The following is a 22,737-nucleotide window of genomic DNA, read 5'->3' on the forward strand; positions in this document are numbered from 1 at the left end:
TCTCGGAACAAGGAGATTTCTTTACTCATGTACCAAGCAATGGGAAGCGAGGTGAAAGAGAGATGTTGATGAGCAAGTTGAAGAATGGAGGGAGAGAACGGGGGATAGCAGAACGTTACAATAGACACAATAGTACAAGGACAAGAACGGGGGCAAGGGAATATGGCGATATTTGAAGCCGAAGCGAAGGATGCTTGTGCCTCCTCCCGCTCGTTTGGGATAGGGCGTGGAGTTCCAGGGCTGGCTTTTAGACAACGGCTTCGTTTAGACGCCGATCCGTTGATAAACAAATGCCCGTTGACAGATTCAGCAATCTTAGCTTTTAGATCTCCCATCCACCTCCATCCGTCGAAGCTTATGGGCAAGGATCTCAGATCGTAGTCAAGGTCGCTCAGGGGTGTGTGCCAAGTGAAAGGGCGAGGGTCGACCAACAAGCGCCTAGAAAGCCATAGTGGTCCGTGGCAGACAAGGAAAACGGACAGGGACGCCATCTGTAAGCCACCCTACGGGGGTAACTGATCACCGACAGCAAGCCTCCCTCCTAACATGCATTTGTGTTGTCAATGTGCGCCTGTGCTTGTGTTTTGTGTGTGGCCATCACCAAAGTCTAGAAGACGTTGGACGCGCAAATGAGTTCCCACTGGGCTTTCTGCCTCTGCCACCTTTGTCTTCTCTTGCTTCAACTCCAGTGACGTCTATGAGCCCTGCCTGTAAGAAGAGTACCATGTCCAATAGGCAATATCTGTCACCTCATACGCCACAAGTGCATGCACTCAGATGCCCTGGTCCTTGAAACTGCTTTCAGATATTGTACTGTATGTAGGCTCAGTACTTGCTTGAGCGGAGTGACCAGGCAAGGATGAGTGAGCTACATGCAGTGGGTGATTGCATCAAGAATGAGATGTTCCAAGGGCCCTGATCCAAGGTCCCGAACAGGACGTGCAACCTTAGAACGAGTGCTCCTATCAAGAAATGTGCCGATATTTGTTCGATCAGCCTGGAAAGCCTTGTGTTGCATGGCCCTTTGCGTATCGTCAAATCTTCCCTCTCTTCTGTCGAAACATCCCTCCTGGTCTCATCAGGCAGACCTGGTATGTATCGGGACCGAGAAGCATCACACCCTGTAAGGGACACGCTACCAACGGGCTTCAAGTCACTTGACGGTAACTCAACCGGCTTGTACTCTCATCAACGGGGCTATCGCGGGTAGTCTGCGTCTCAGACGGCACCTTGCATTTCAGACGATACCAATCGGGACACCAATCTGTATACCAATCAAAGCATCGGTGGGTGCCCATCCCGTTTGAATCCCCGTTATCCATCTGTTGCTGTTGTGAATCAGTATGGAAGCTGCCGGAGAAGCCGTCAGAAGCTTGCTGAAGCATAAAATCACCACTACTCTGCGGCCCGCTGCGTCAAAGAATATGCATAGAACAATCTTTCGAAGCTTCATCGACGGGTATCCGACTAGAACTCAGGACTCAAGGCATTATCAGGCTTGACGCAGCTGTTCTGACTGGTGTTTGCTGCAACCAACCCTCTTGTCACATCTCGATTGCCCAAGCTCCGCGTGGATTTTCTTCAAAACATACACGTAAAGATGCCCGAGCGGTTTGGTACTGTCTGTTCGCCCCGGTCCGCGAACGCTCGCAAGTGACAGCTTTCTAGAAGCGTTCTGATGCAGTAGGCCTGATGACCCGAGTTTGCATGCCAGACTCATCGCAATGCTTGTGACAATCAATTGGATCATGGTTGCAGCAATCTTTGCTGATTTGAAGGTCTGTCTGTTGGAGAGGTGTAGATCCAGGGACATAAGATGTAATTTCATACCTGGTCTGTGCAGGTTCTTGAACTGGGCGGTCAGGTCGGGACGATGATCGAATAGATCCAGTAGGTAGCAGGATACTACTCCAGCATCGACTCAACCTTTGCCCACTCTAGCTCTCTACCAATCCCCGCTCTGAATCCCGAATTAGAAACCCTCAAATAGGTAGTACAGATGTATCAATAGACATGACCCTGGTAGCGTAGACATGTCGAAAGCTATCAACAATCACCATGATGCAACCCTTATCAGGCAGGGCGGATTGGTCCGCCCTCCCGCTTGAAAGCGTGCATTTTTGTCCTCCCCGGTACTCAAACTCGACGGAATGGGCGATGCATAAGCGGGTTTTCCTCCCCTTTTCATTAGGTGATGGCCCAGTTTTGCTCTTACTAGGCGAGGACCAATGCAACTTCAGACAAGAGATAGTTGGTGATCGATCCCGAACTACTTCCGGTAGTAGATCTGGAGAAACGTGTTAGTCTAATCGAACAGGCTGGACCAACAGATATGGTTTCGAAGTCATACCTTTTTGAACTGAAAATGCAGCTGCAAGATACCCTGTTGAGTATGCACGGTTAGCTTTGTGGGTTCATGAGCATGTAATGGAGGGGCGAGGGCGTCTGAAAGCATGGGTCAAGACGGCTGTCACCAACGTAGACTGGTCTGGGCTGCATAAAGTGCAGTTCATCCAAAGGTCAAGCCATCGTCGCAATACGAACTCAGGGCGGCTAATGCAGAGGCAGAGACTTGGCCCTACCACGTGAAGTGAAGCGGAGGGGTCCAGATGAACATACCTTGTCGAAGGAGCTCTTGAAGCCTCGATCCTTCTTGGCGCTATAATCCCACTCTCGGTCAACAATACGGAACGCAATATCCTCGTATGGAGGGCCTGCCATGAACCGTATTAGGCACGTGTCCTCCTCACCAGCAGCAGCAAATGATTCTCCGCGTCTGCGGCCATGTTCTCGAATGATCTTGAAGGTTGGTGCCTTTGTCTTGTCGATGAGCTCAGGATAGAATATGTTGAACTTGTAACCTTGAACAACCTTGGGTGGCGGATTATCGTGGTCGTAATGAGTCTGATTATATTTATTCCAGTCGTAACCCATTTGGACACGATTGAAATAGCGTGGCTTTCGGGGTCTATATTTGTCTGCCCATTGAGGCTTAGAAGTGGTAACAGCCTCTTCGCTGGTGAAGATCTCCTCGTTCTCGTCGACACCTCTAGCAACCTCTCGATCATACAATGCTTTGGTTGCCTGTGAGAAGTCCACGTTGTCAACCTGAGAAAAACGTTCAGTCCCTGGAGGGGCTGATGTGCCCACATGTCTCGAGGATGAAACGGGTGCAGGCGACACCTTTTCTTCTGAAGCTGATGGGACTGGCTGAGAACCAAATGTCACCTTGGGGGCAGAAGTCGGCTGGCCCGATGCCTTGACCTTGGTTGGATCGCGCTCCTTGAGTTGGTTGAGGCGAGTCTCCTGGATTGCCTCGTATACTTGGTTCAGCTTGGCACGAGCTTTCCACACTCGGAGGCTTCGCAGCAACTGTTCCCAATAATCCGTGTCGATATCCTCATTGGACTGTAGCTTGGCCTTGATCTGCTTTTCTAAGGCTTCCAGCTGGTCATGCGTCTTGGGGGCGAGGATCTTGTCTATGTCATCTGAAACACTGCTTACAACCCTTCTCTCATGGCCGTGCGGATCTAATTTCGCCTTCCTATCTTTACAGATGGTCTGAAGCGCTCTCCAATATTCCCGGTTGGTCGCATTGGTTTCAAGCACGTGGTATGAGGCGATATCAGATTCTAGCTCGGCAATCTGCTCTGCATCAAGCGAGGCAACAACATCTCCGGGTGCGGGAACATCGATTTCAATATCAGCGTCGTCGTCGTCGAAGATATCGCGGTCTGTATCGATATATCTTAGGTTGAATGCCAGGTAATCAATGGGCTTCGCACGGCCTTCCCGAATTCGGATATCCGCCTTCTTCTTGGATTGCTTCAGTACGAACTTGTCCTCATCGGCAACAAATTGTCGTGATTGCTCATCTTGAGTCAAGTACTTGGGGTTGATCTTGGAACCACTTGGTTTGGTGGATTTGGTGATTCGGTTGGTTGGATCGTGTCTGGGGGATGTCACATCTCGTCGGGTAGGGGACCGTCGTCCGGCGATCATGGCTTTTCGTCCAGGATCCATGATTGATGATTGTAGATGCTGATGATTTGGAAGGGAGACGAGTCAAATGTTGAAGCATCAGGGAAGCATCGATCTTATCGGTGAAAAGTGGATGCCTTCGTTGGAAAATCCTTATCGGTGGGAACGCCTCGAGGCGCGTGAGCACGTGACGCAATACAACATCTCACTTACATGAAACTGAAGTTAATGGGCCATGTTATTTCGTGCTACGTAGATCTTTGAAGATGAGGGTTGCCCTTTACTTGTGTTTTGATCGGTTTTGTTACTGCGGTCCTGTATTGAATTCTTTGCTTCTATTCCTTAGGGGTCCAACGGTTTTTGACGCCATCATTCCACCCACCAAACTTGACTTACAGTCCAGACATGGTGCGAGTGGTAATCAGTCATTGGGCAACAATCGAAATAAAACAACAAATTTCGGCCTTACGAATGTTATGTGACTGTATTTACGGACATCGTTGTTTATTGACTCATTTAGTATCTTTGTTCGTGTGAGTTACACTCTTCAGTGTCCTATTTCGAGTATTCCTTAAAATCGTAGGATAACCCAACCTGGGGTCAGTGATACCAGGAGCTTGATATTTATCAACAACTACTAGGCTACTGTAGCTTTACAGGAATCGTCTCTCTTCATTATCCCTTGTTTGCTATATCAACTGAATACCATATTCACCCACATGCGCTGTTGTGATAACTACCTAATTTCACTCATGCAACAACTTACCCTGTGTCACCTCGACAACCTCAATCTCAATCATCCACACAACACATCACCGCACAAGTTCACAAAAGTCTAGACCTACATAACATCATTCATACCGCTGGTATTCACACCAATAAGAGCCTCCAAATACATCAATTGAGTCAATTATCCACGTTTAAGCTTGAGAAAGAAAAACAACAGCCTTACCTAACAGGGGTTGGTGCGGCCATTTGAGCAAGTTTATTATCATCTCAAACTCGCTCTCTCTCAGCCATCCCCCGCATGGCCTGACCTTATTGGGACAAGACGTGATGATAGGCAAGTGAGAATCATGTCCAGACTCCGGATATTATGCTTAAAGAAACCTTGTTTCTAAGCTTATTGTGAGAGAAAAAGAGAGTTCACGAGGGTGTATAGTAGTATCATCATGAGTAGACTGAATTTATCAACGTTCACACTGCAGATGCATCTATAGCATGCTCCGGTCAAAGACCGTTTTCAACCGGCCACCTGCAGCCCCAACATCCACACCAACCCCCGAGTGTCCGGGGGAGACACCGGCTTCTTCAACGGTAAAGCTGCCAGTGACACAGCAGTGGCTATCACGCGAAGTCAGCCACAACCCTGCGAAACTGACTCACGCTAAGTCAATAATTGCTTGGTTGAGAGCAGCTTCCAGATGCAGAGAGCTAGAGCTCGGTTACATGAGCTGGACCCTGGAATGACTGAGCTGCTGCTTTGTGCATATAAAGACAGCTGAAGCGCCTGCTGTGCTTTCATTTGTTGTTACTCACCCTCTCCTCCACCGCAATACACTTGCCACCTCAACAATCAAGATGCTGGCCCTCAAGACTCTTCTTGGCCTGGCTACTGTCCAGGCTGTCTCTGCCCACTTCGGCCTCGTCTTCCCTCCTTGGCGAGCGGACACCCTCAGTGAGGAGGGCGAGGAGCGCTACAACCAGTGGGAGCAACCCTGTAAGATATTTCATATCCTGTGATTGCATACTCTACTAACAAACAATAGGTGCTCGTGTTGACTTCAATAAGAAGAACCTCACTGACTGGCCCCTCGACGGTGGTGCTCTCACCCTTGATCTTCACCACGAATGGACCTACATCTTCGTCAACCTTGGCCTCGGCGAGAACTCCACCAACTTCAACATCTCCCTCACCCCAGAGTTCCTCAACGCCACAAACTCGGGCACTCTATTCATCGACAAGCTTGAGCTTCCCTCAGACGTCAAGCCCAAGGACGGAGACATCGCTAGTATTCAGGTTGTTACGGTTGGTGACACTGGCAATGCCCTGTACAACTGTGCGGATATCCGCTTCAAGGAGAATGCCAAAGGACCTAGCAACAAAACTGGCGATGTGGACTATGTCAAGATCAAGCAGCAGAAGGGCAACGGAACTGAGGAAGATAGCTCTTCCAACTCTACATCTTCTGGAGACAGCAAGGACAACGCCGCTGGCACCATGGGTGTGAACACGATGGTTATGACCTCTGTCGTGGGTCTTGCTGCCGCTTTTGTGATGGGCTTGGGCCTATAGATGGATGACCTTATGAGACACGGGTATTTCAATGTGTAACCAGTAGTCACGATAGAAAATTCACGGCCTTTCAAACTTCTGACTGTTCAAATGTGGAACAAATATGCCATTGACATGGCCAGCCTGCAATTACAGGCTGGCTACTAGGAGCCTTTTATTGTTTGATCCATTGGAACCCCAAAGATGCTTCCAGAACCCGTATATGATTACTTGCATGGTTGAAGAAAAGGAAAATGAACATGCAATTGGTATAATATATAGAAACAATAATTGCAGTAAAACGTAAGGAATAATAACAGGGTATATCCAATCTGGGTTGGTCAGCTTGGTCAAACCAGGGGCGTTGCTTGTTTACTCACCATCCCACTCATATAATTCAGCATGTAACGCTAAAACACCAAACTCCAGTCCTGGAATCAGAAAACAAAAGACAGGCAATGACCAATTGATTATTCTTGTGAGATCCTCTCACATATGGTTGATAACAGTCGCGACTCCTTACACGGGCTTCATCCCGCAGGAGCAGCAACCTGTTCGACAGCCAACTCTTGTACCACTTTGGCCATAGTGATACGTTGGTTGGGGTTAGGGTATAGCATCTCCATAACGATCCGCTCGAGTCGGTCCTTGGGATTCAGACTCTTTCTCGCATCGAAGATCTCGGCAAGCCAATCTCGCATCTGCTTCATAGCGGGTTGGCCATTTCCATACTGCTTGTGCGGCATGTTGGGACTGTTCACCCCAGCGATCAACCAATAAAGGGGTCGCGGGTGTCGTCGATGAGCACGAGAGTCAGGGTACGTTATTTTGCGCAACACGTAGAGCATAGTGACACCGAGTGCCCAGACGTCAGAAGCAGGTCCGCGTTGTTTTCGCCCAATGAATTCCGGAGGAACGTAGTACGGTGTTCCGCCAACGGTCGGCGAATTAGTAGCAGTGGCCGGTGTAGAGAGACCAAAATCGCAAAGGACCGCACCTCTCTCCGGCGAGTAGAGGATATTGGCGGGCTTGATATCGTTATGCACCAGCTTGCGACCGTGGATGTAGTTGAGGGCGCCAGCGATGTCTCCCAAGATTCTGGCTGCGTCGTTTCTGTCGCCAATGAACTCATCGTTGGTATTGTTCCGCCATCGAGGCATGGAAGTTAGGTCCTTCGCGTCAATGTGCTCCATATATAGGGAAAGGAATCGGGCATCACCACCATAGTAGCGAACAATTGACTTGTGCTGCAGGTCTTCCTGACCCCTACACTCACGAAGCCACATGTCGGCCTGACGGATGACAGTCCGCTCGTGGACGAGCGCCTTGTCATTGGGGTTGGCAACGCGCGTCTTGAGTACCTTGACAGTAACGATGTTGTTCGGTACGTGGGAGTGTGTTGCTGTGTACACGGCAGACAAAGAAGTCGAAGCAATTGGCTCTCGCTTGGTGAGTTCGTACTCATCGACTTCGCAGACACCTGAGATTGCAGCAGTTTCACCCTTTTCAGCGTCCAGCAGAGGATGGCCATTCACAGAGGAGAGCTCCTTGCTCTCGCGACCATTTGGAAGAGAGAAAACCAAGGGATCTGCGGAAGGCCTGAGGAACATAACAACACCGTCGTCACCGGGTGTATTCGGGTCTGAGACACGACGTTTCACTCTCTTCTCGTCATACTCTGGAGAAAGGGCCCGCTTGCCGCTCGAGTTCACGGTGGGGGTGCTGGACTCTGAGGGAACATCTTCGACAATAGTCTGTTGCTGTGGTTGATACAGTATCACCGGGCGCTTTTCAAGTACTCGGAAGTCGAGGACTTCCATGTCTCGAAGCGTGATGCGCCATGTTCCAGGCCTCAGAGCCTTGGCTGACCCGGGGTTGACGACATGTGAAGGACTGTAAGGGCTCGACGGCGGCGTCGGCGACACTCCTGACAGAGAAATTGGTAGGTCTGACCGGTTCAGGAAGATGACTTTGTCACTAGCGGGATCGTAGTATAGCTCGCACCACAAAGGGGGCCGTGGGTAGTCATCTTGAGTCTCACCGGGGATACGGACGGTGAATTTGATATCTTTGGAGGTCTGAGTCACAGCGAGAACTTTGTGCTCAGGCTGCTCTGGTGAAGCAACTTCGGCGCGGAGAGCGAGCCACTGTAAACTTTCACTACCAGGGCTCACAGACCGCGACTTGGGGAAGTTGGCTAGGGGACGAAACAGAATGCGGATGCCTTGCCTGTGGTGGTGATCCTCGACGTGGAGCTCGTCTAACGAGACAAGCGAAGAGCTAGTAGTAGGGACTGGTTCTTCAACACCAATCCCCTTGAAGCGGGCGTCAATTTCGGATTGAGAAAATGGCTCGGTGCGCTCTTCTGAGACAACCTCAGAGAGCCCGAGCCTAGGTTCTGCCATAAGTTTGGCTATCTCTGCTTCATACGTGAAGTTGGTAAGCAACCAAGGCGTAAAGCGGTGGGTGGACCAGGCAGAAGGACCAGGCAAGAGTTTACCTCAGATGCTAACCAACCAAACGCAAACGAATGGATGGCAGGCTGAACAGAATGTCTATAGTAATTGATAGAGTTTGTGTGATTGCTACGTAGAAAAGCAATCCGTGCGGTGTTGCGTTGCGTAGCGAGATACGATTGATGTTGCGCCAGGCTGAAAAGTGTAATGTAGTTGTGAATGAATATGAATGTATGAGTAATATGAGGGGCTGACAGTAATTGATTCCAGGCAGGCTACTCTGTGCTGCGCTTGTGAGGCGATGCACTCCAAGAATGTATGTACAGTACGACACAAGGCGAACCGAGGCGGGGAGAGAGTGGGAGTGGAAGGGTTTAATAGGAGCTGGGGAAGAGTGGGTTGTGGCTAGGTATTATTAGATGCAGCAATAAGGCCTTAGCTTGTATGGATAGGATGGGAATGTAATGTAGGAGATGCAGGAACAGAAACAAAAGCCAAGATCAGTAGTAAATTTGACCCTCAACGAGCCCTGTTTTAAGAGGATGAACAGGGCACATCAGAAGGACAGGACACGATGGGTGTGATCTTCTGGGAGGGTTGAAAAGACAACTTTCAGCCCAGGTCAGGACAGGTTCAGGGACAGGCCTGCTGATAGCGTATAGTCTCGTCTCAGACTCCACGAGGAACAAGACTGAATCGGGGTCGAGTCATACAGCGATTTAGTTATTCGCTGCCTGAAGGCTGAGGGGATGATCCAAAAACGGAGAACGAGGGCGATTCATTCGACTCAAGAAAGGATAGAAAGAAGCGGGAGCGGGCGGGACGAGACGGTACGAAGCGAATGCCACTGAGCACTGGGCACTGGCACTGTCCTGACCGTCCTATTCTGCGCCTACGCTTGTTGGCTTGGGAGGGAGCTTTTGGCGTGTGTGGAGTGTAGGACTGGATCAAACGGGTAGGGCTGGGCTTGACAAGGCAGATTTGACTTGACACGGTTGAGGACACCATTCACTGCCACACTCTCTGCCACAACCCAACGCTTTGTGGCTGTGCAAAGTCATCTCACCTAAGACTGACTTCCTGGGATGTCGAGATAATTACCCCGATGGCCAGATGATATTACCTATCCATAGGAGATGTCCTCATAGATCTCTGGTAACTATGAGATCCAATAGTTCGTAAAAATGACAAGAAGGATGATGGATAATTCACTCGAATTAATTGCTGATGAGCCCTTCGGCTGCACGTTGTCAACCAAAAGGCGAGCATAGAACCATCTGGCATCTTACATGGCTCAGCGGATCTTACTATGACGACACTGAAGCTAATATTAAGCAGACCCATTTCAGCATGACTGAGTATCCATCGAGATTTGGGGAAAAGCAGGCTATATAAAGCAGACGATAGATTTTACGAGATAACGTGAGTTTGTCACGATAGTAGGCACCAAAGACATTTTTTGCAGAGGTCAGTTGTTGTCTCATAATGAGTTTCGGTGAGTGATCATGACTTGAGACTAAAATGGAAGTTGCCTCTGATGACAGTCCTCGTGACAGGTTAACTTGGGCAAAGAGTGTTTACGTGGCCAATACCTCAACAGTCATCAATGCCAGTCATTGCTGAGAAGACTACATCATGAAATTGTAAAAGGGTTTATGAGTTTACAGAAATCATTGTAATATTGAATATCGTCGTGCTTGGTGTTTTGTGTTTGTGTGAATCCTTCATTAATGATGGAATCGATTGGAAGCGGCCGGCGTCGGAACTGCCCAAACAAAATCTGCCGCAATTGCACGAAAGAAGCATCAAAGGGTGGGCTGCAAATGGCCCCCAATGGACGCCACCATGCAACTAGCTTTGCCTAGTTCAAGAGATTGCATGAGGTGGCTCCACTTACCGCTGAGAAAAGATCATCATTGGACACTAATTATGCAGGCGCGTCTCGTGTCTCCGTCCTCGAAGGAATGGCAGCCAATTGTAGCCCGTAGTCATATATGCCTCAGGCATCTCAGGCCGCACTCGTGGTCTTTGGGTTGCTGGGGGCCAAGCGCACCCTGAGATATGGGTATGGCTCTTGCCCCCCAGAACCTGCCGAATTCTGTTTCTCGTCACGCCCGCCTCCAAAACACTCACGATCATCACCCATAACCAAAATCCAAACCCGCCCGAAGAGTCCCAGAAGAGCCCAACAAACACGCTTCTTACACATCAGTTCAGAGTAGTCTTCATTTTTGACTTCTGAGCACCTTTGAGGATTTTGACGCCATGGCTATGAAATAGATACCGCAGCTCCCACGAGCTCTCGACCCACGGATACCTGGACACTCTTACTGGACACTCTCTTCTATACCACAACCATTCCACCACCATAATTTATCTACTTCTACCGACTGTGACCTCGACATGGACGATCCGGGCTGGTCATGGCCGGCCTGGAAATTCGGCATGAAGAGGGATGACCTCTTTCATACACTCCACGAAAAATACAACACCTTTACCTTTAACCTCCAAGACCCCGAAGCCTTTCATCACGACGTTTACGAAATTTCCCGCGATGCCGATACCGTCGACGATTTCCACCGCTTGCTGGATGAGCGAAAGCAACAGCGGATTCACGAACTCCACGAGTCTCTCGAATCTCTCGCTGTTGAGATCATCGCCAACCCCAAGTTGATGGATTCTGAACATTGGCAGTACGCCCTTCAACTCTTCCGGACTAAGTCTTTCGACTCGATCGTCCGTTATTTTGCAAGCTACCTACCCGAACAATATCTCGATCACAACGATCGTGATCATGATGCTATTTCTATTGCTTCCTTGTCCTCCTTCTCCGAGGCCAACAGCGTCAAGACCGAGAGCACCACGGCCAGCAGCGTCGATGATGCCTCTAGTTTCTTTGATGATGAGCCTATCTTGACAAAGGGTCCCCTCTCGATTCATACGGACATTCGATCATCGTCTGTTGTTCAAGCGCCCCCCTCGCCCCCCCATTCCGAGGCAGCGCACGGCGATGAGTCTTCTGTTTCCTCTCCTACTTCTATGGAGTCGCACGAATACTCCACCCCCCCTTCACGTTCCATGTCGTTTTCTGGTTCTGAGACAGCTGCTGCTATCTCTGACTTGACCAGATCACTCGTTCACGACGAAGATGAGACCTCGCAGTTCGATGACGGCGACTTTGCGGTCGCCTCGGATTCTGATTGCGCAGAGAGCCAGTCGTCACTGGACGTAATGGATGATGGAGAACAATCTAATGACAAGTATGAGGATGATCTAGAGGAGGAGGACGATTTTCCTACTACTCAATTTCCTGAAGATGCTAGCGACGGTTGCGATTTCTATGACGATACCCCAAATTTCGATGACACACCGACTCCCCGACAGGAGTCTATCGCGCCCTGCTATATTGAGTACAAGTCCGTTGCGGCATGGAGAATACCTTCTCCTCGTCGTTCACCTTCCCCCTCTCCACGAAGCCATCACCCCTACCGCCGAGAAGGCTCAAGTCTGAAGGACATCCGCCGAAGTCCTGAGGAGTCCATGAGCAAAATTCAGAAACCGATGCATGAGCAAAGGAAAAGGCCGACGTTTAGGAAACGGCTTGATTAGCGGTTGGGGAGGCAGGGTGCTTTGTATATATTTGACGCAAGCGATAGATACCTGTATCTGATGACTTTAATCCTTTCTTAATCACTTCTGTCCACAGTCGCTCGCGACATGGTCACTCTTATACACTGCCTTGATAAAGAGGCTCTGGTGGTCATTTTCAAGTGAAAATGCCCTGCTTTTAGAATATCCAAGTGAGTACGTCCCTGCGCCTGATGTACCTGCAGCGTTTGACGTGACCGTTTTACCCGTATCACGACACGTGGGTCATGTGGCTTTGGTGTTGACATGCGACGGCGCAACCATCACGAGGCACAGACCATTTGAAGAGTGATATATACTACCACGTGGGCTAATGACGTACACGAAGCTTGTTCTCGATGGGATTGTCGACGATTGTTGATCGGGATCGAAGCGTACCTGCATGCTGTTCCTGGCGGCCGGCTGTCAGGGACGCCACGGGAAGTTTGCTGTAACGACATGGTAAGTTGTGAGGGTGTACGATAGAGAGGTACGTTACAATAGATGAGTTATCTCATGGTTGTTGATTTACTGTTACATCAAGGAGTTTGGGGTGTTTATTCTATGCTATCTCATGTTAATTCCCGAGTGTAAGTTTATGAATCATGATGCTTATTAGAAGTGGTGTAATGTATGTTGTTTGACTTGTTTATCAACTCAATATGAGCCCCTTGGAATGATGAAATAGAATAATATATGAAAAGATTCCTTATAAAATGAACTCCATCTTGCAGCTTGCTAAATATCTCTCTCCTAGTGACATTGCCCGGTGTGTGTGTGAATCGTTGATTTTCTTATGAAGATACAGCCAAGACCATTGACTGTCCCATTAACTCCCTTGAACTTTGTTTAAATTGAGAAGTCTGACTTGATTTTGAGGGCCATCTTTGAATTATCCGCTCAATGATGATATTCTGTAGGTGTTGGAGCGATGAAAAATCTCACTCATATTAAACTTATCACCATGCTTTCATGAGCGGCAGCCAGAGTGAACAATACACGATCTAAATTCAGTCTTGATCTATTTATCAGAGAAATGAATTGAAATGCTTTAGGCGTTGCTGGTATGAGATGTAACATGCCATGATTGGCGCTGTTCATCAAGGTGGGTGGTGAGCTATGCTTCTCACCTTCAAACTGATTATAGCGCGAATTCGCTCCGCCTCTCTCAGCGACTTCCCAATCACCGTAGCATGTGTCTCAGTAAATGGCCAAACGAGCTTGTTTTATTTAGAACAAAAGTCCCTTATGCAGATAGATACCTGTTTGGATTGAGACTGCTGTCCATTAACTGCTGCAGGGCGTATCTTACACTTACTTGTGTTCTCTGCCACCCCGCACTTTGTAACCAAACTTGAACATCAACAACCACCATGTCCACCACCACCACCAAGAAGACTGCTCCATACGGGAACTGGGAATCACCAATCTCGGTAGATTCAATTGTATCTAAGACGAGAAGACTTGACTCTCCTAGAGCCAATGTAAGCATTCTGGCACTTGATGATCTCAGCAGCCGTTGACATGTACAGCCTAAATCTGGTAGAGCTTTCTACACGGAAAGCCGCGAAGATGGAAGCACAACTATTGTTGAAATCCTGAAAGACAGTATCAAAGATATTCTTCCATCCGAGTACAGTGCCGAGAATAGTGTGTATGAGTATGGCGGTTCAACATACGCCGTTCTCCCAGATGATCGTATCATCTTCTCCAACAAGGGTGATACAGTTCACGTCTTAAACCCAGACAGCAAGGAAGTTGAAAAACTGACTGGCCACTCCAACCTGAGATATTCAAACTTTGAAGCAAACTTGACGTCGCCATGGGTTCTGGCCAACCAGGAAGACCATGAGCGTGACACTCCTGATGGAGTTCGCAACTACATCGTGGCAATCAACACTGAAACAGCCGAGGTAAAGCGGATACTTGACACTGCTGACTTCTACTATGAGCCATCTTTCAGTCCCGATGGTTCAAAGCTTGCGTGGCTGGAGTGGAATCATCCTGAACTGCCTTTTGACTCTGCGCGGCTGTATACTGCGGCATGGAACGATGGGACCATCTCAGATATTAGCCTGATTGTAGGAAAGGATCGTGAGGGCGTCGCAGAACCTAGATGGGGCCCCGATGGATCCCTCTTCTTTGGTAAGGAGGTCGGAGAGTATCGTCGCTTGTTCCGTATTCTTCCCGGAAGTGATGAGCATGTTGAGATCAAAGTCAATGGTATCGCCAATGCGGAGTTTGGAGGACTTCGATGGTTCCAGGGAAGGTAAGAACCCCGAAGTCACCATGATAATCCCGCTGAACGAATATAGTCACACGTATGCACCTTTGTCTGATCGACATCTTGTCGCGTCTCCCTTCATTCTGGGGAAATCTAGGGTAATTCTCATCGATCTAGAGTCGGGAAGGTGGAAAGATATCGGCGATTCTCAGAGACTGGCGGAAGTCCAGCTGGACGCAGTTGCACGCTTGAGCAATACCTCGGTTCTTGTTGTTGGTTCCGGAGAGACTAATGCTAAAGCGCTCTATCGAATTGACACTGAAGGCTCAGGTCAGATCACCCAAGTCCGAGGGTCCACAGACGATGGGCTTCCTAGAGAATTCTGCTCTAAGCCTATCTTGAAGACAATCCGCTCAAAGGGCCAACCCGAAAGAGAGTTGTATGGATTCCTGTGGTTCCCGCACAATCCTGACTTCCAGGCTCCGGAAGGAGATCTACCTCCTCTGATCATGACAAGTCACGGAGGGCCAACATCTTACACCGGCCCTGGTCTTGACCCGAGAACACAATATTTCACCTCGAGAGGATATGCAGTTCTTGCTTTCAACTACAAAGGCTCATGCGCTCATGGGCGTGAATATCGTGAAGCTCTCTGGGGAAACTGGGGCTTAGTGGACTCAGACGACGCTGCGGAATTCGCAGATAATTTGACGTCCAAGGGAGTGGTGAAACTTGGTGGAGTAGGAATCACTGGTGTAAGCGCAGGAGGTTACAACACCCTTCGAAGCTTAACCCGTCACCCGAGCACCTTCGCTGGCGGTGTATGTCTCTCAGGTGTAAGCGACATCAAACGCCTGGATGACTCAACCCACAAGTTGGAATCAGACTACACAGATCACCTAGTGTTGCAGAAAGGGGTAGATAAGAGCGAAAAGGACAGAATCTGCCATGAGAGGAGCCCCTTGTTCGAGGCTCATAAGATCACAGCCCCGTTGCTGCTCTTGCATGGAGGTAGCGATAAGATCACGCCGCTGGACCAGGCACAAGAGATGGCCAATGCTATTAAGAAGGCAGGGGGCGAGGTTGAGCTTATCGTTGTACCAGAAGAAGGTCATGGATTTGGGCAGCCGAAGAACGTGAGGCTGTGGCTTGAGGAGGAAGAGAAGTGGTGGAGAAAGACGTTGCTGTAGGATGTGACGGATTATTGGGATAACTGAAAAGAGACATTCTGTCATGAGGAAGACTGGCTGTAAGGTCTAACAAGCTAATGCGAATTACACGAAAGCCGCATCTTAAGAGCTTGACGACAAGGGATTCTGAAATGACCATTCATGCTAACGCTTCTCATTTTAAAGCACCATCACCAGGGTATCCCACTTCAGTTAACACCCGATTTTAGCTTACCATTAGACTTCCAAACCTCGTATTCGAAATCAGGCTGGAATTCAGTATACAACGCCTCCTATTCACCATGTCAGTCAACTGTTTGTAATTTCTTCCATAGAACGGCAACTCACAGGATCAGCATTGTAACGATAGGTGTACTCAGCCTCTTCATTACCAATAATCTGCCTCGGCAGTCCAGCACTCTCGACCAACAGCTGGATCTCACACGTCCTCTCCATGAGGGAGAACAAATACGCCGCTTCATCAACTGTTTTACCCGCCGTCAACAGCCCATGGTTCTGCAGAATGACCGATCGGTTCTTCGGACCGAGTGCTTTGGCAATACGAGCGCCCTCATCGTCTTCAAAGACAACACCTCCAAAGTCGGAGTACACGCTGTGGTCGTTGTAGAAGATACAAGCATCTTGACTGATCATCTCAAGGGGCTTCCCGAATGTTGACCAAGCCTTGCCATATTTAGAGTGAGCGTGGCATGCAGCGTCTACATCTGGTCTGGCTTTATGAATAGCAGCATGAATTGTAAAACCAGCTGCGTTGACGGCGACTCGGTTACCGCCAATGACTTGGCCGTCTTCGTTGATGTGAACCATATGGCCTGCCTCAAGCATTCCGAAGTGAACACCCATACTGATCTTGTTAACGTGAAATTCACCCAAGGGGAAATTAAGACTCACGGGTTAATCCAAAATGTGTTAGGATCAACAGGATCTCTCACACTGATATGTCCCGCAGCACCTTCAGTGAATCCCATACGGGAAAACACGCGAAAGGCACCAGCCATGTGTTCCAATTGCCATTGTCGCTTTTGATAAGGGTCCTCGATCTTGGGAATTCCAGGATATGGGATACCGCCTGTTGCAACAGCTGCAAAGTTCTGGTTGACTGGCTCCTCGGGCGTTGAAGCCGAAGCTTCGGAGCTTGTTGCGAAGGATGCGGATCGAAGAGAAGGTTGGAATTTTGAATAAGGTTTGGTTGTGAGTTTCTGAGAGGGGAGGATAATACGGGATTTAGAGGCTGAGCTGCTGAATGAAAGTGAGTCCTGCCTGGAGATAACTCGCTTTAGAGGCGCTGTACGGAAAGACTTTGATGTGAGCATTATGCTTATTTGTGCTTGATGAGTGAATACAATGAAGTCAATGATTTATTTGATTATGAGAGTTATAGAATTGCCATGCCTGACTTCCTGTCAGTTATTCACTCGGTCTTCATTTATATGAGCCGGCCGGCCAGAGTGAACCGGCTCTCTCCCGGTCCCGCAAGTCAATGAATCAACAATCAATCAACTTCCCCGCCTCAACATAGAGTCCAAGCTAAAGCAGCACCTAACGGTGGTAGTTGTATCTTTCTGCGAACTATCCAACCACTGCTAGGGTGTTTTGGTGGACCTTGCTGTCTGCGGGGTGCATTTCATATGACAAATCCGGGCCTTGTCATTTGAGTCAAGACGAGGTTCATGAACATCAGATTCAAACCAAACGCTTTTGCCGGAGCAATCTATTATCGCCAATTATTAAGTATAATACATTCTCGCTTTATATCACTGACACTCTAATCTGTGTATTTCCCTCCATCTGCACCGTTTGGCTTGGACCTCTCAAGGCGACCGAGGCTCTGTCCGTCCATCCAGCCCTTTGGCCTTCTGCTCAGCTTCCACCTCACAGCCATGCACAATGCACCAAATGTCTTGATGCCAAAAGCGACCCAGAGCAAGATCTCAGAAGCCAGGCGTCGTCTTCCGTGCATGCTGATACCGTCTGGTAAACGCTCCTCGAAATACCCCAGGTAACGAACAAAGAAAACTGAGTTAAGACATGTGTGACCGGCAGCGATGCCGAAGTAAGCAGCCGAAATGGCCCAGTAGGTGAGCCGGACCTTGTCCCATACGTAGTCGTCGAACTGCTCGATTTCCTCCTTGCTGCCCTTGGGAAGAGGACACCATCGCTTGCCGATGATGCAGCGACACTTCATCCAGTGAGGTCTGTTGGGAATAACCCACTCTCGGAGAATGTCCATAATGCTGAATACCAGAGCGACATAGATATTGACCCAGACGATCCAGCTACTGATCGGAAGTCCACCGCTGGCCATGTAGCTTCGCCAAGCTTCAAAGAAGATGTTGCCACATGGATCTTCATAAGGGCCCGGCTTGGGGCAGTTGAAGGTGTCTTCTGGTAGTCGAAGTTCAGTGGCAATTTGGTTAAGATCATTAACGATATTTGAGTGATATCGTAGTCCCGAGGATGTGATTCCAACTTTTGGAAGACCCTTGGGGGCTGTGGGATGTTCCCATCCGAAGGAACTGGCGAACCAGTTTAGGTGCACCAAGAAATGAGAGGTATCATTGTTGGGAATAATGCCTTCAAACTGGTGATTTGTCAGTCGGAAGATCCGGAAAAGTGAATTTATATCTCGAAGTATCGAAATATCAAGAATATGAGAAGTGAGTGATTATGGGTGAACTTACCGAGACCAAGGCTAATGGCTTCCATAGAAGATGATCAGGATCACCACGAATAATGGTGGTACCGGCAATAAACACAATGGACGCCAAAATGACTGAAATAACACTGCCAATTACACCCAAGATGAGAAGAGCATCAGAAATGTTCTTCCTCGTAGGCTTGGTGAGATACTTGAGCATCATGTTGATGATGCAAGTGAGCCGATGCCCAGCTCAGGGCAGAAACTGATGCTGACGATGACGTTACAGAAGAGATAAGAAGATGTCGTGTTTAGGCTGTGAAGAATAAATGAGAGAAATAAATGAGTGCGAGAATGAGAATGTGTAAGTAAAGGTAACTTAGTTGATGATGACTCTATACCTTAGTGAAAGTGCCCCTATTGAACGATGGGATTGGAATGAATGGGCTCAGCCTCGTTTTCTCATCATGCACGATACGAGAAGAGAATCAATAACAACGCGGGGGGGCTTGAGGCGAGTCGCCGAACTAGGTCTAGTCTTTATCTGCAGACGCCCGATGTTCAGGGGTGCTTTAGGGGAGACTACAGCACGTGAGGCCTAGATATTTTCACTCAATACCCATATTCTTACAATCAACCCACTGATTCACTGATCAAAGAAAACAGAAGCTTGTGATATATGGATCCATCATTAGAGATTGATGATGATGTTCTAGAATGAAATCCTCAACCTCGGCAGTCCCAAAATAGACCCCTCGCTAGTAATAAATAGTTCTATCAACGGGTATTAATATTTGGCGGCCTCAGTTCTCGACCCATGATAAATATCAAATGGATCCATCTGCCAATTTCCATTCCTTCAACGACCATCTCGCATCGGATGTTTAATATTACCCGTTAACCCCCTGCGTAACGCCCGAGGCCGAAGCATCCGTTGCACATTCTCTGAGGCCTTGACTAACAAAATGTCACGTCGGGCGCTAAGATAGTTCTGACAACTGTCTTGTCTTACCTTAAGGTACAGAATGCAATGTAATGCAATGCAAGTCAGTGATAGGCGCCCGGGAATAAATCACTAGTCAATCACCCCTGTATCATGTCTTTCATCTGTTTTGCTGTCCATTCGTGACGATCCTTTTGCTTCTCTCTCGGGGAGTTTCTATCAGATCTGCCCACTATCGGCTGTTCTCACATTTCTTGAATTCTGAAACCATGGTGATGGGAAATACTGGAGCTGTGCCGCTTATTAATAAGGCTAGGCGAGGAAAGGATACAACGTCCATGGCAAATTCTGAGAAACGGGCGAAGGAGCAAGGATGACACCTGAGTCCGCGTATAGCTTCGACTTCCCTCGGGTCTTCAAACACTGTCTTCCAGCATGTCAGCTTTCGACAACAGGCATTGTCTCCTGTGATACAACCCTCCTGATGCTTTACAATGCTCAATGGATATCAAGTCACCCAGGCAATAGTCATGTACTCATCTAACTTGTTGTCAGTGTTGATTGAGCTGTCTCTCACAAGGCTGACAACTGCCGAAGATCGTCATGGCCATCAGATAAGACAAACGACCACAACCCTTTCACTTTACATCCGGAGTTTCACCAACCTAATGAGACACGAGACCTGGCAAGGATTCATTAGGAGCTTTATTCCCAAATCCAGCAACTTTAGGAAAGGTTTCCTCGACACTAGCTTCTTCACCAGGGGTTTGAAACACAAAGTCTGTGCTTGATCACCCCTCAATCGGTGCCTGTTTGATGTTCCACCATCCATTCACCATCTATGAGTGGTCACCATACGGGCAGATAGTTCTGGAGTTTTTCCACCGCTCTCAGCTCGTCTTCAAACATGGTTAGCTTGGTTCATTGCGTTGGGGTAGGATAGCATGGGTTCGGCTTTTTAACTTATAAGAGATGCTGCTCTCCAGCTTGAATGGAAGACAGAGAGACGATAGCTTCACTCACTGCTGGCTTGGATAACTGACCTGGGGTCTAGTCCTCTTTACATTCTTTTGCTCTATTCATTCATTACCATTCTGACTACATACGTTCTTTTTCGTACACTATTCCAACCGAATACATTCGTTCCTTGCTTGACCTCTAAGCCAACATCACAATGTCTCGTCTTCTCACTTTCGCTGCCGGCCTGGCGCTGGCTGCTGCCCAACTCACCTCCTCCTCGCTCGAGAACCACGTCGATACCCTCACCTTGGGTGCCTCTTTCAACCCCGTCAAGGAAGCTTACTGGACTGGTCTTCCCCACCATCGCCGAACTCCCTTTGCCGTCTCTCCTGATGGAAAGACTGCTTTCCTGGCTTACCTCGATGCCAGTGGTACCGGTGTCCACATCCAGGGTGTTGACCCCAAGACCTTTGCTGCTGTTGGATCTCCTGTTACTGTCAAGAACGGCAAGGAGGCCGGTGGTCTCGTTGCCCACAACGATGGTTTCGCTCTCCTGACCAACGAGGTTGTTTCTGGAGAGTCCAAGGATCCTCTTCCTGTGATCTACAAGTACACCAATGGCAAGCAGGCTTTCCGAACTCTCCTTGGAGGCTCTGGCTTCTCAGGAAATGCTCTGGCTTCTCCTGACATCAACGGTGATCTCGTCTTCTCCGAGAAGGCTGGCTACTATGCCGCCTACATCGTTGTCACCTCTTACAGTGGCGATGCTTCCGGTCACTTTGGTGATGCCATCCGCTACATCACCCCTGAGGGTAAGGTTGAGGAGATCCAGGGCGCTTCTTCTTCATGGGGCTGCTCCCATAACACCGGTATTGCCTTCGAAGCCGCCGACGAGCCCCCTTTCGCTTCACTTTGCTCCGAAGACCAGGGTGCTATCTGGTTGAACACCGAGACTCAGGGCATGAGCAACAACGGTGTCAAGGTCTCCAACGAGCACGTCATCAACGGTGCTAGTAACGAGCCCATGGGTGGAATGAGTGGCTCTTACAGCTCTCTCGCTCGCTTCATTGGTGCTGACTCTTACATCTTCTCCTGGGTTTCTCGTGGTGCTATCGATCTTACTCTCAACGACTGGATGGGTGAGGGCTACACTCACGCTGAGAACCGTACCAACAACCGCAACGTTGCCATTGCTCTGTTCTCTGACAAGAAGACACTTATTGGCGAGCAGGCTTCGTCCAAGGTTGGCGCCAAGGATGGTGACAGCCAAGTCAACTGGGTGACTGATGGTGCCAACGACTGCTCCAACGCTCACGTTGCTACCTTCGATGCTTCCACTGCTCTTGTTACCTGGGAGGAGATCTCCAACCCCGTCTGCGAGTTCGAGGCCATGGGCTGCAAGGGCAAGTTTGCTGGTACCAAGTTCCAGGCTGTCGACAGCAAGGGCAAGAAGATTGGCTCTGCCATCACCTCTGAGGATACCTACGTTGCTGGTGACATGGTCACTATGTCTGATGGCCGTATCTGCTGGCCCTATGTCAACATGGCTTGGTCTCTCAGTGGCCCTACCCAGGCTGCTGATGTCAAGAAGATCTCTTTCGCTTGTATTTCCAACGGCAGTGGCTCTGGATCCGGCTCTGGATCTACTACCAAGGCTTCTACTGCTGTCGCTCAACCTGCTGCTACCAAGACTCCTAATGCTGGTGCTGCTAAGCCTTCTACTGCCGAGGCTGCTGCTGGTGCTGAGGTTTCCTCTGCTGAGTCTGACGTCCCTGAGGGTGCGCCTCGTCCCTCTTTCGCTACAGTCCCTGACTCTGTGACTGATGTTCTCTCTGCACCAACTGAGGTCACTTCGTCTGCTGCTGCTGCTGAGAAGCCTTCCTCAGTTGTCATCAAGCCGTCTGCCCCCGCTGCCCCTGTGGATGGTGACAACGAGCCTGCTACCACCGAGGCTCCTACCAAGGCCGCTCCTACCGCGTCCAAGCCCACCGACGGCGAGGACGATTGTGATGAGCAAGAGTCCGGTAACGCCCCTGTTGCTACCCAGGTCTCTACCGAGATCGCTGCCCCTGTTGAGACTATCCCCACCTCCGCCGATGGTGAAGATGACTGCAATGAGGAAGCCTCCGGGAACTCCCCAGTTACCACTCAGGCACCCACCAAGGCTAACAAGTCTTCTGGCCGCCGCACTCGCACTCGAACCCGCACTCATACTCGCCGCCCCAGCTCCCCCTTTTCCAAGAAGGAGTGTGTAGCTAAGACCGTTACCCAGACTGTCTATGTTACTGCTACTGCTGCCCCTGGATACTAGTGGCTGGTTCAATTATCATTAGCAGTACATGAAATCGCATGTGTGCCTGACAATTATTCGTTCTTGTATATAGTACTTTATCTTTAACAGCCCGCGTGTCATATACAAGATACGCTATGGAGGCTTTGTTTA

The 22,737-nt window shown here is 49.2% G+C and overlaps 8 protein-coding genes across 8 annotated transcripts; 4 read left to right on the forward strand and 4 right to left on the reverse strand.

Moving 5' to 3' along the window:
* Nucleotides 1-1,811: 1,811 nt before the first annotated feature.
* On the reverse strand, nt 1,812-4,083 carry FOBCDRAFT_843 (mid region of cactin-domain-containing protein). The gene is made up of 3 exons (XM_031180794.3): nt 2,620-4,083; nt 2,351-2,383; nt 1,812-2,287 (listed from the first exon to the last, which is right to left on the reverse strand). The coding sequence occupies exons 1-3, from the start codon at nt 4,021-4,023 to the stop codon at nt 2,270-2,272; spliced, it is 1,455 nt and encodes a 484-aa protein (XP_031041562.3). The 5' UTR covers nt 4,024-4,083; the 3' UTR covers nt 1,812-2,269.
* Nucleotides 4,084-5,250: 1,167 nt separating this feature from the next.
* Nucleotides 5,251-6,415, forward strand: FOBCDRAFT_255069 (uncharacterized protein). The gene is made up of 2 exons (XM_031180796.3): nt 5,251-5,701; nt 5,751-6,415. Exons 1-2 carry the CDS (start codon nt 5,563-5,565, stop codon nt 6,275-6,277), a joined length of 666 nt encoding a protein of 221 aa, XP_031041564.2. The 5' UTR covers nt 5,251-5,562; the 3' UTR covers nt 6,278-6,415.
* A 283-nt stretch (nt 6,416-6,698) lies between these two features.
* Nucleotides 6,699-9,038, reverse strand: FOBCDRAFT_855 (kinase-like domain-containing protein). Its single transcript, XM_054702681.2, has 2 exons — nt 8,757-9,038; nt 6,699-8,675 (listed from the first exon to the last, which is right to left on the reverse strand). Exon 2 carries the CDS (start codon nt 8,659-8,661, stop codon nt 6,787-6,789), a length of 1,875 nt encoding a protein of 624 aa, XP_054558656.1. The 5' UTR covers nt 8,662-8,675; nt 8,757-9,038; the 3' UTR covers nt 6,699-6,786.
* A 1,712-nt stretch (nt 9,039-10,750) lies between these two features.
* Nucleotides 10,751-12,402, forward strand: FOBCDRAFT_210275 (uncharacterized protein). The gene has a single exon (XM_031180802.3). It carries the CDS (start codon nt 11,116-11,118, stop codon nt 12,319-12,321), a length of 1,206 nt encoding a protein of 401 aa, XP_031041570.2. The 5' UTR covers nt 10,751-11,115; the 3' UTR covers nt 12,322-12,402.
* Nucleotides 12,403-13,712: 1,310 nt separating this feature from the next.
* On the forward strand, nt 13,713-15,753 carry FOBCDRAFT_194428 (Alpha/Beta hydrolase protein; the record flags this gene model as incomplete). The annotated part of the gene is made up of 3 exons (XM_031180803.2): nt 13,713-13,823; nt 13,872-14,608; nt 14,655-15,753. The coding sequence occupies 3 exons, from the start codon at nt 13,713-13,715 to the stop codon at nt 15,751-15,753; spliced, it is 1,947 nt and encodes a 648-aa protein (XP_031041571.2).
* A 288-nt stretch (nt 15,754-16,041) lies between these two features.
* Nucleotides 16,042-17,066, reverse strand: FOBCDRAFT_124488 (class II aldolase/adducin N-terminal; the record flags this gene model as incomplete). Its single annotated transcript, XM_031180805.3, has 2 exons — nt 16,042-16,597; nt 16,645-17,066. The coding sequence occupies 2 exons, from the start codon at nt 17,064-17,066 to the stop codon at nt 16,042-16,044; spliced, it is 978 nt and encodes a 325-aa protein (XP_031041573.3).
* Nucleotides 17,067-17,435: 369 nt separating this feature from the next.
* FOBCDRAFT_210280 (uncharacterized protein) lies at nt 17,436-18,929 on the reverse strand. Its single transcript, XM_031180807.3, has 2 exons — nt 18,435-18,929; nt 17,436-18,334 (listed from the first exon to the last, which is right to left on the reverse strand). Exons 1-2 carry the CDS (start codon nt 18,612-18,614, stop codon nt 17,519-17,521), a joined length of 996 nt encoding a protein of 331 aa, XP_031041575.2. The 5' UTR covers nt 18,615-18,929; the 3' UTR covers nt 17,436-17,518.
* Nucleotides 18,930-20,317: 1,388 nt separating this feature from the next.
* On the forward strand, nt 20,318-22,709 carry FOBCDRAFT_878 (uncharacterized protein). Its single transcript, XM_031180808.3, has one exon. The coding sequence runs from the start codon at nt 20,509-20,511 to the stop codon at nt 22,603-22,605; it is 2,097 nt and encodes a 698-aa protein (XP_031041576.2). The 5' UTR covers nt 20,318-20,508; the 3' UTR covers nt 22,606-22,709.
* Nucleotides 22,710-22,737: the final 28 nt, after the last annotated feature.

The sequence above is a fragment of the Fusarium oxysporum genome, chromosome I (assembly GCF_013085055.1).
Source record: "Fusarium oxysporum Fo47 chromosome I, complete sequence".
NCBI classification, from domain to species: domain Eukaryota; kingdom Fungi; phylum Ascomycota; class Sordariomycetes; order Hypocreales; family Nectriaceae; genus Fusarium; species Fusarium oxysporum.

Excerpts from the sequence above, each read along its gene's own strand:
- FOBCDRAFT_843 (XM_031180794.3), bottom strand. The coding sequence starts at position 4,023 with ATGGATCCTGGACGAAAAGCCATGATCGCCGGACGACGGTCCCCTACC. Across the intron at positions 2,384-2,619 it reads TCAAGAGCTCCTTCGACAAG|GGTATCTTGCAGCTGCATTT; the intron begins GTATGTTCATCT and ends CATACTCAACAG.
- FOBCDRAFT_255069 (XM_031180796.3), top strand. The coding sequence starts at position 5,563 with ATGCTGGCCCTCAAGACTCTTCTTGGCCTGGCTACTGTCCAGGCTGTC. Across the intron at positions 5,702-5,750 it reads CAACCAGTGGGAGCAACCCT|GTGCTCGTGTTGACTTCAAT; the intron begins GTAAGATATTTC and ends AACAAACAATAG.
- FOBCDRAFT_210275 (XM_031180802.3), top strand. The coding sequence starts at position 11,116 with ATGGACGATCCGGGCTGGTCATGGCCGGCCTGGAAATTCGGCATGAAG.
- FOBCDRAFT_210280 (XM_031180807.3), bottom strand. The coding sequence starts at position 18,614 with ATGATGCTCAAGTATCTCACCAAGCCTACGAGGAAGAACATTTCTGAT. Across the intron at positions 18,335-18,434 it reads AGCCATTAGCCTTGGTCTCG|TTTGAAGGCATTATTCCCAA; the intron begins GTAAGTTCACCC and ends ACAAATCACCAG.
- FOBCDRAFT_878 (XM_031180808.3), top strand. The coding sequence starts at position 20,509 with ATGTCTCGTCTTCTCACTTTCGCTGCCGGCCTGGCGCTGGCTGCTGCC.
- FOBCDRAFT_855 (XM_054702681.2), bottom strand. The coding sequence starts at position 8,661 with ATGGCAGAACCTAGGCTCGGGCTCTCTGAGGTTGTCTCAGAAGAGCGC.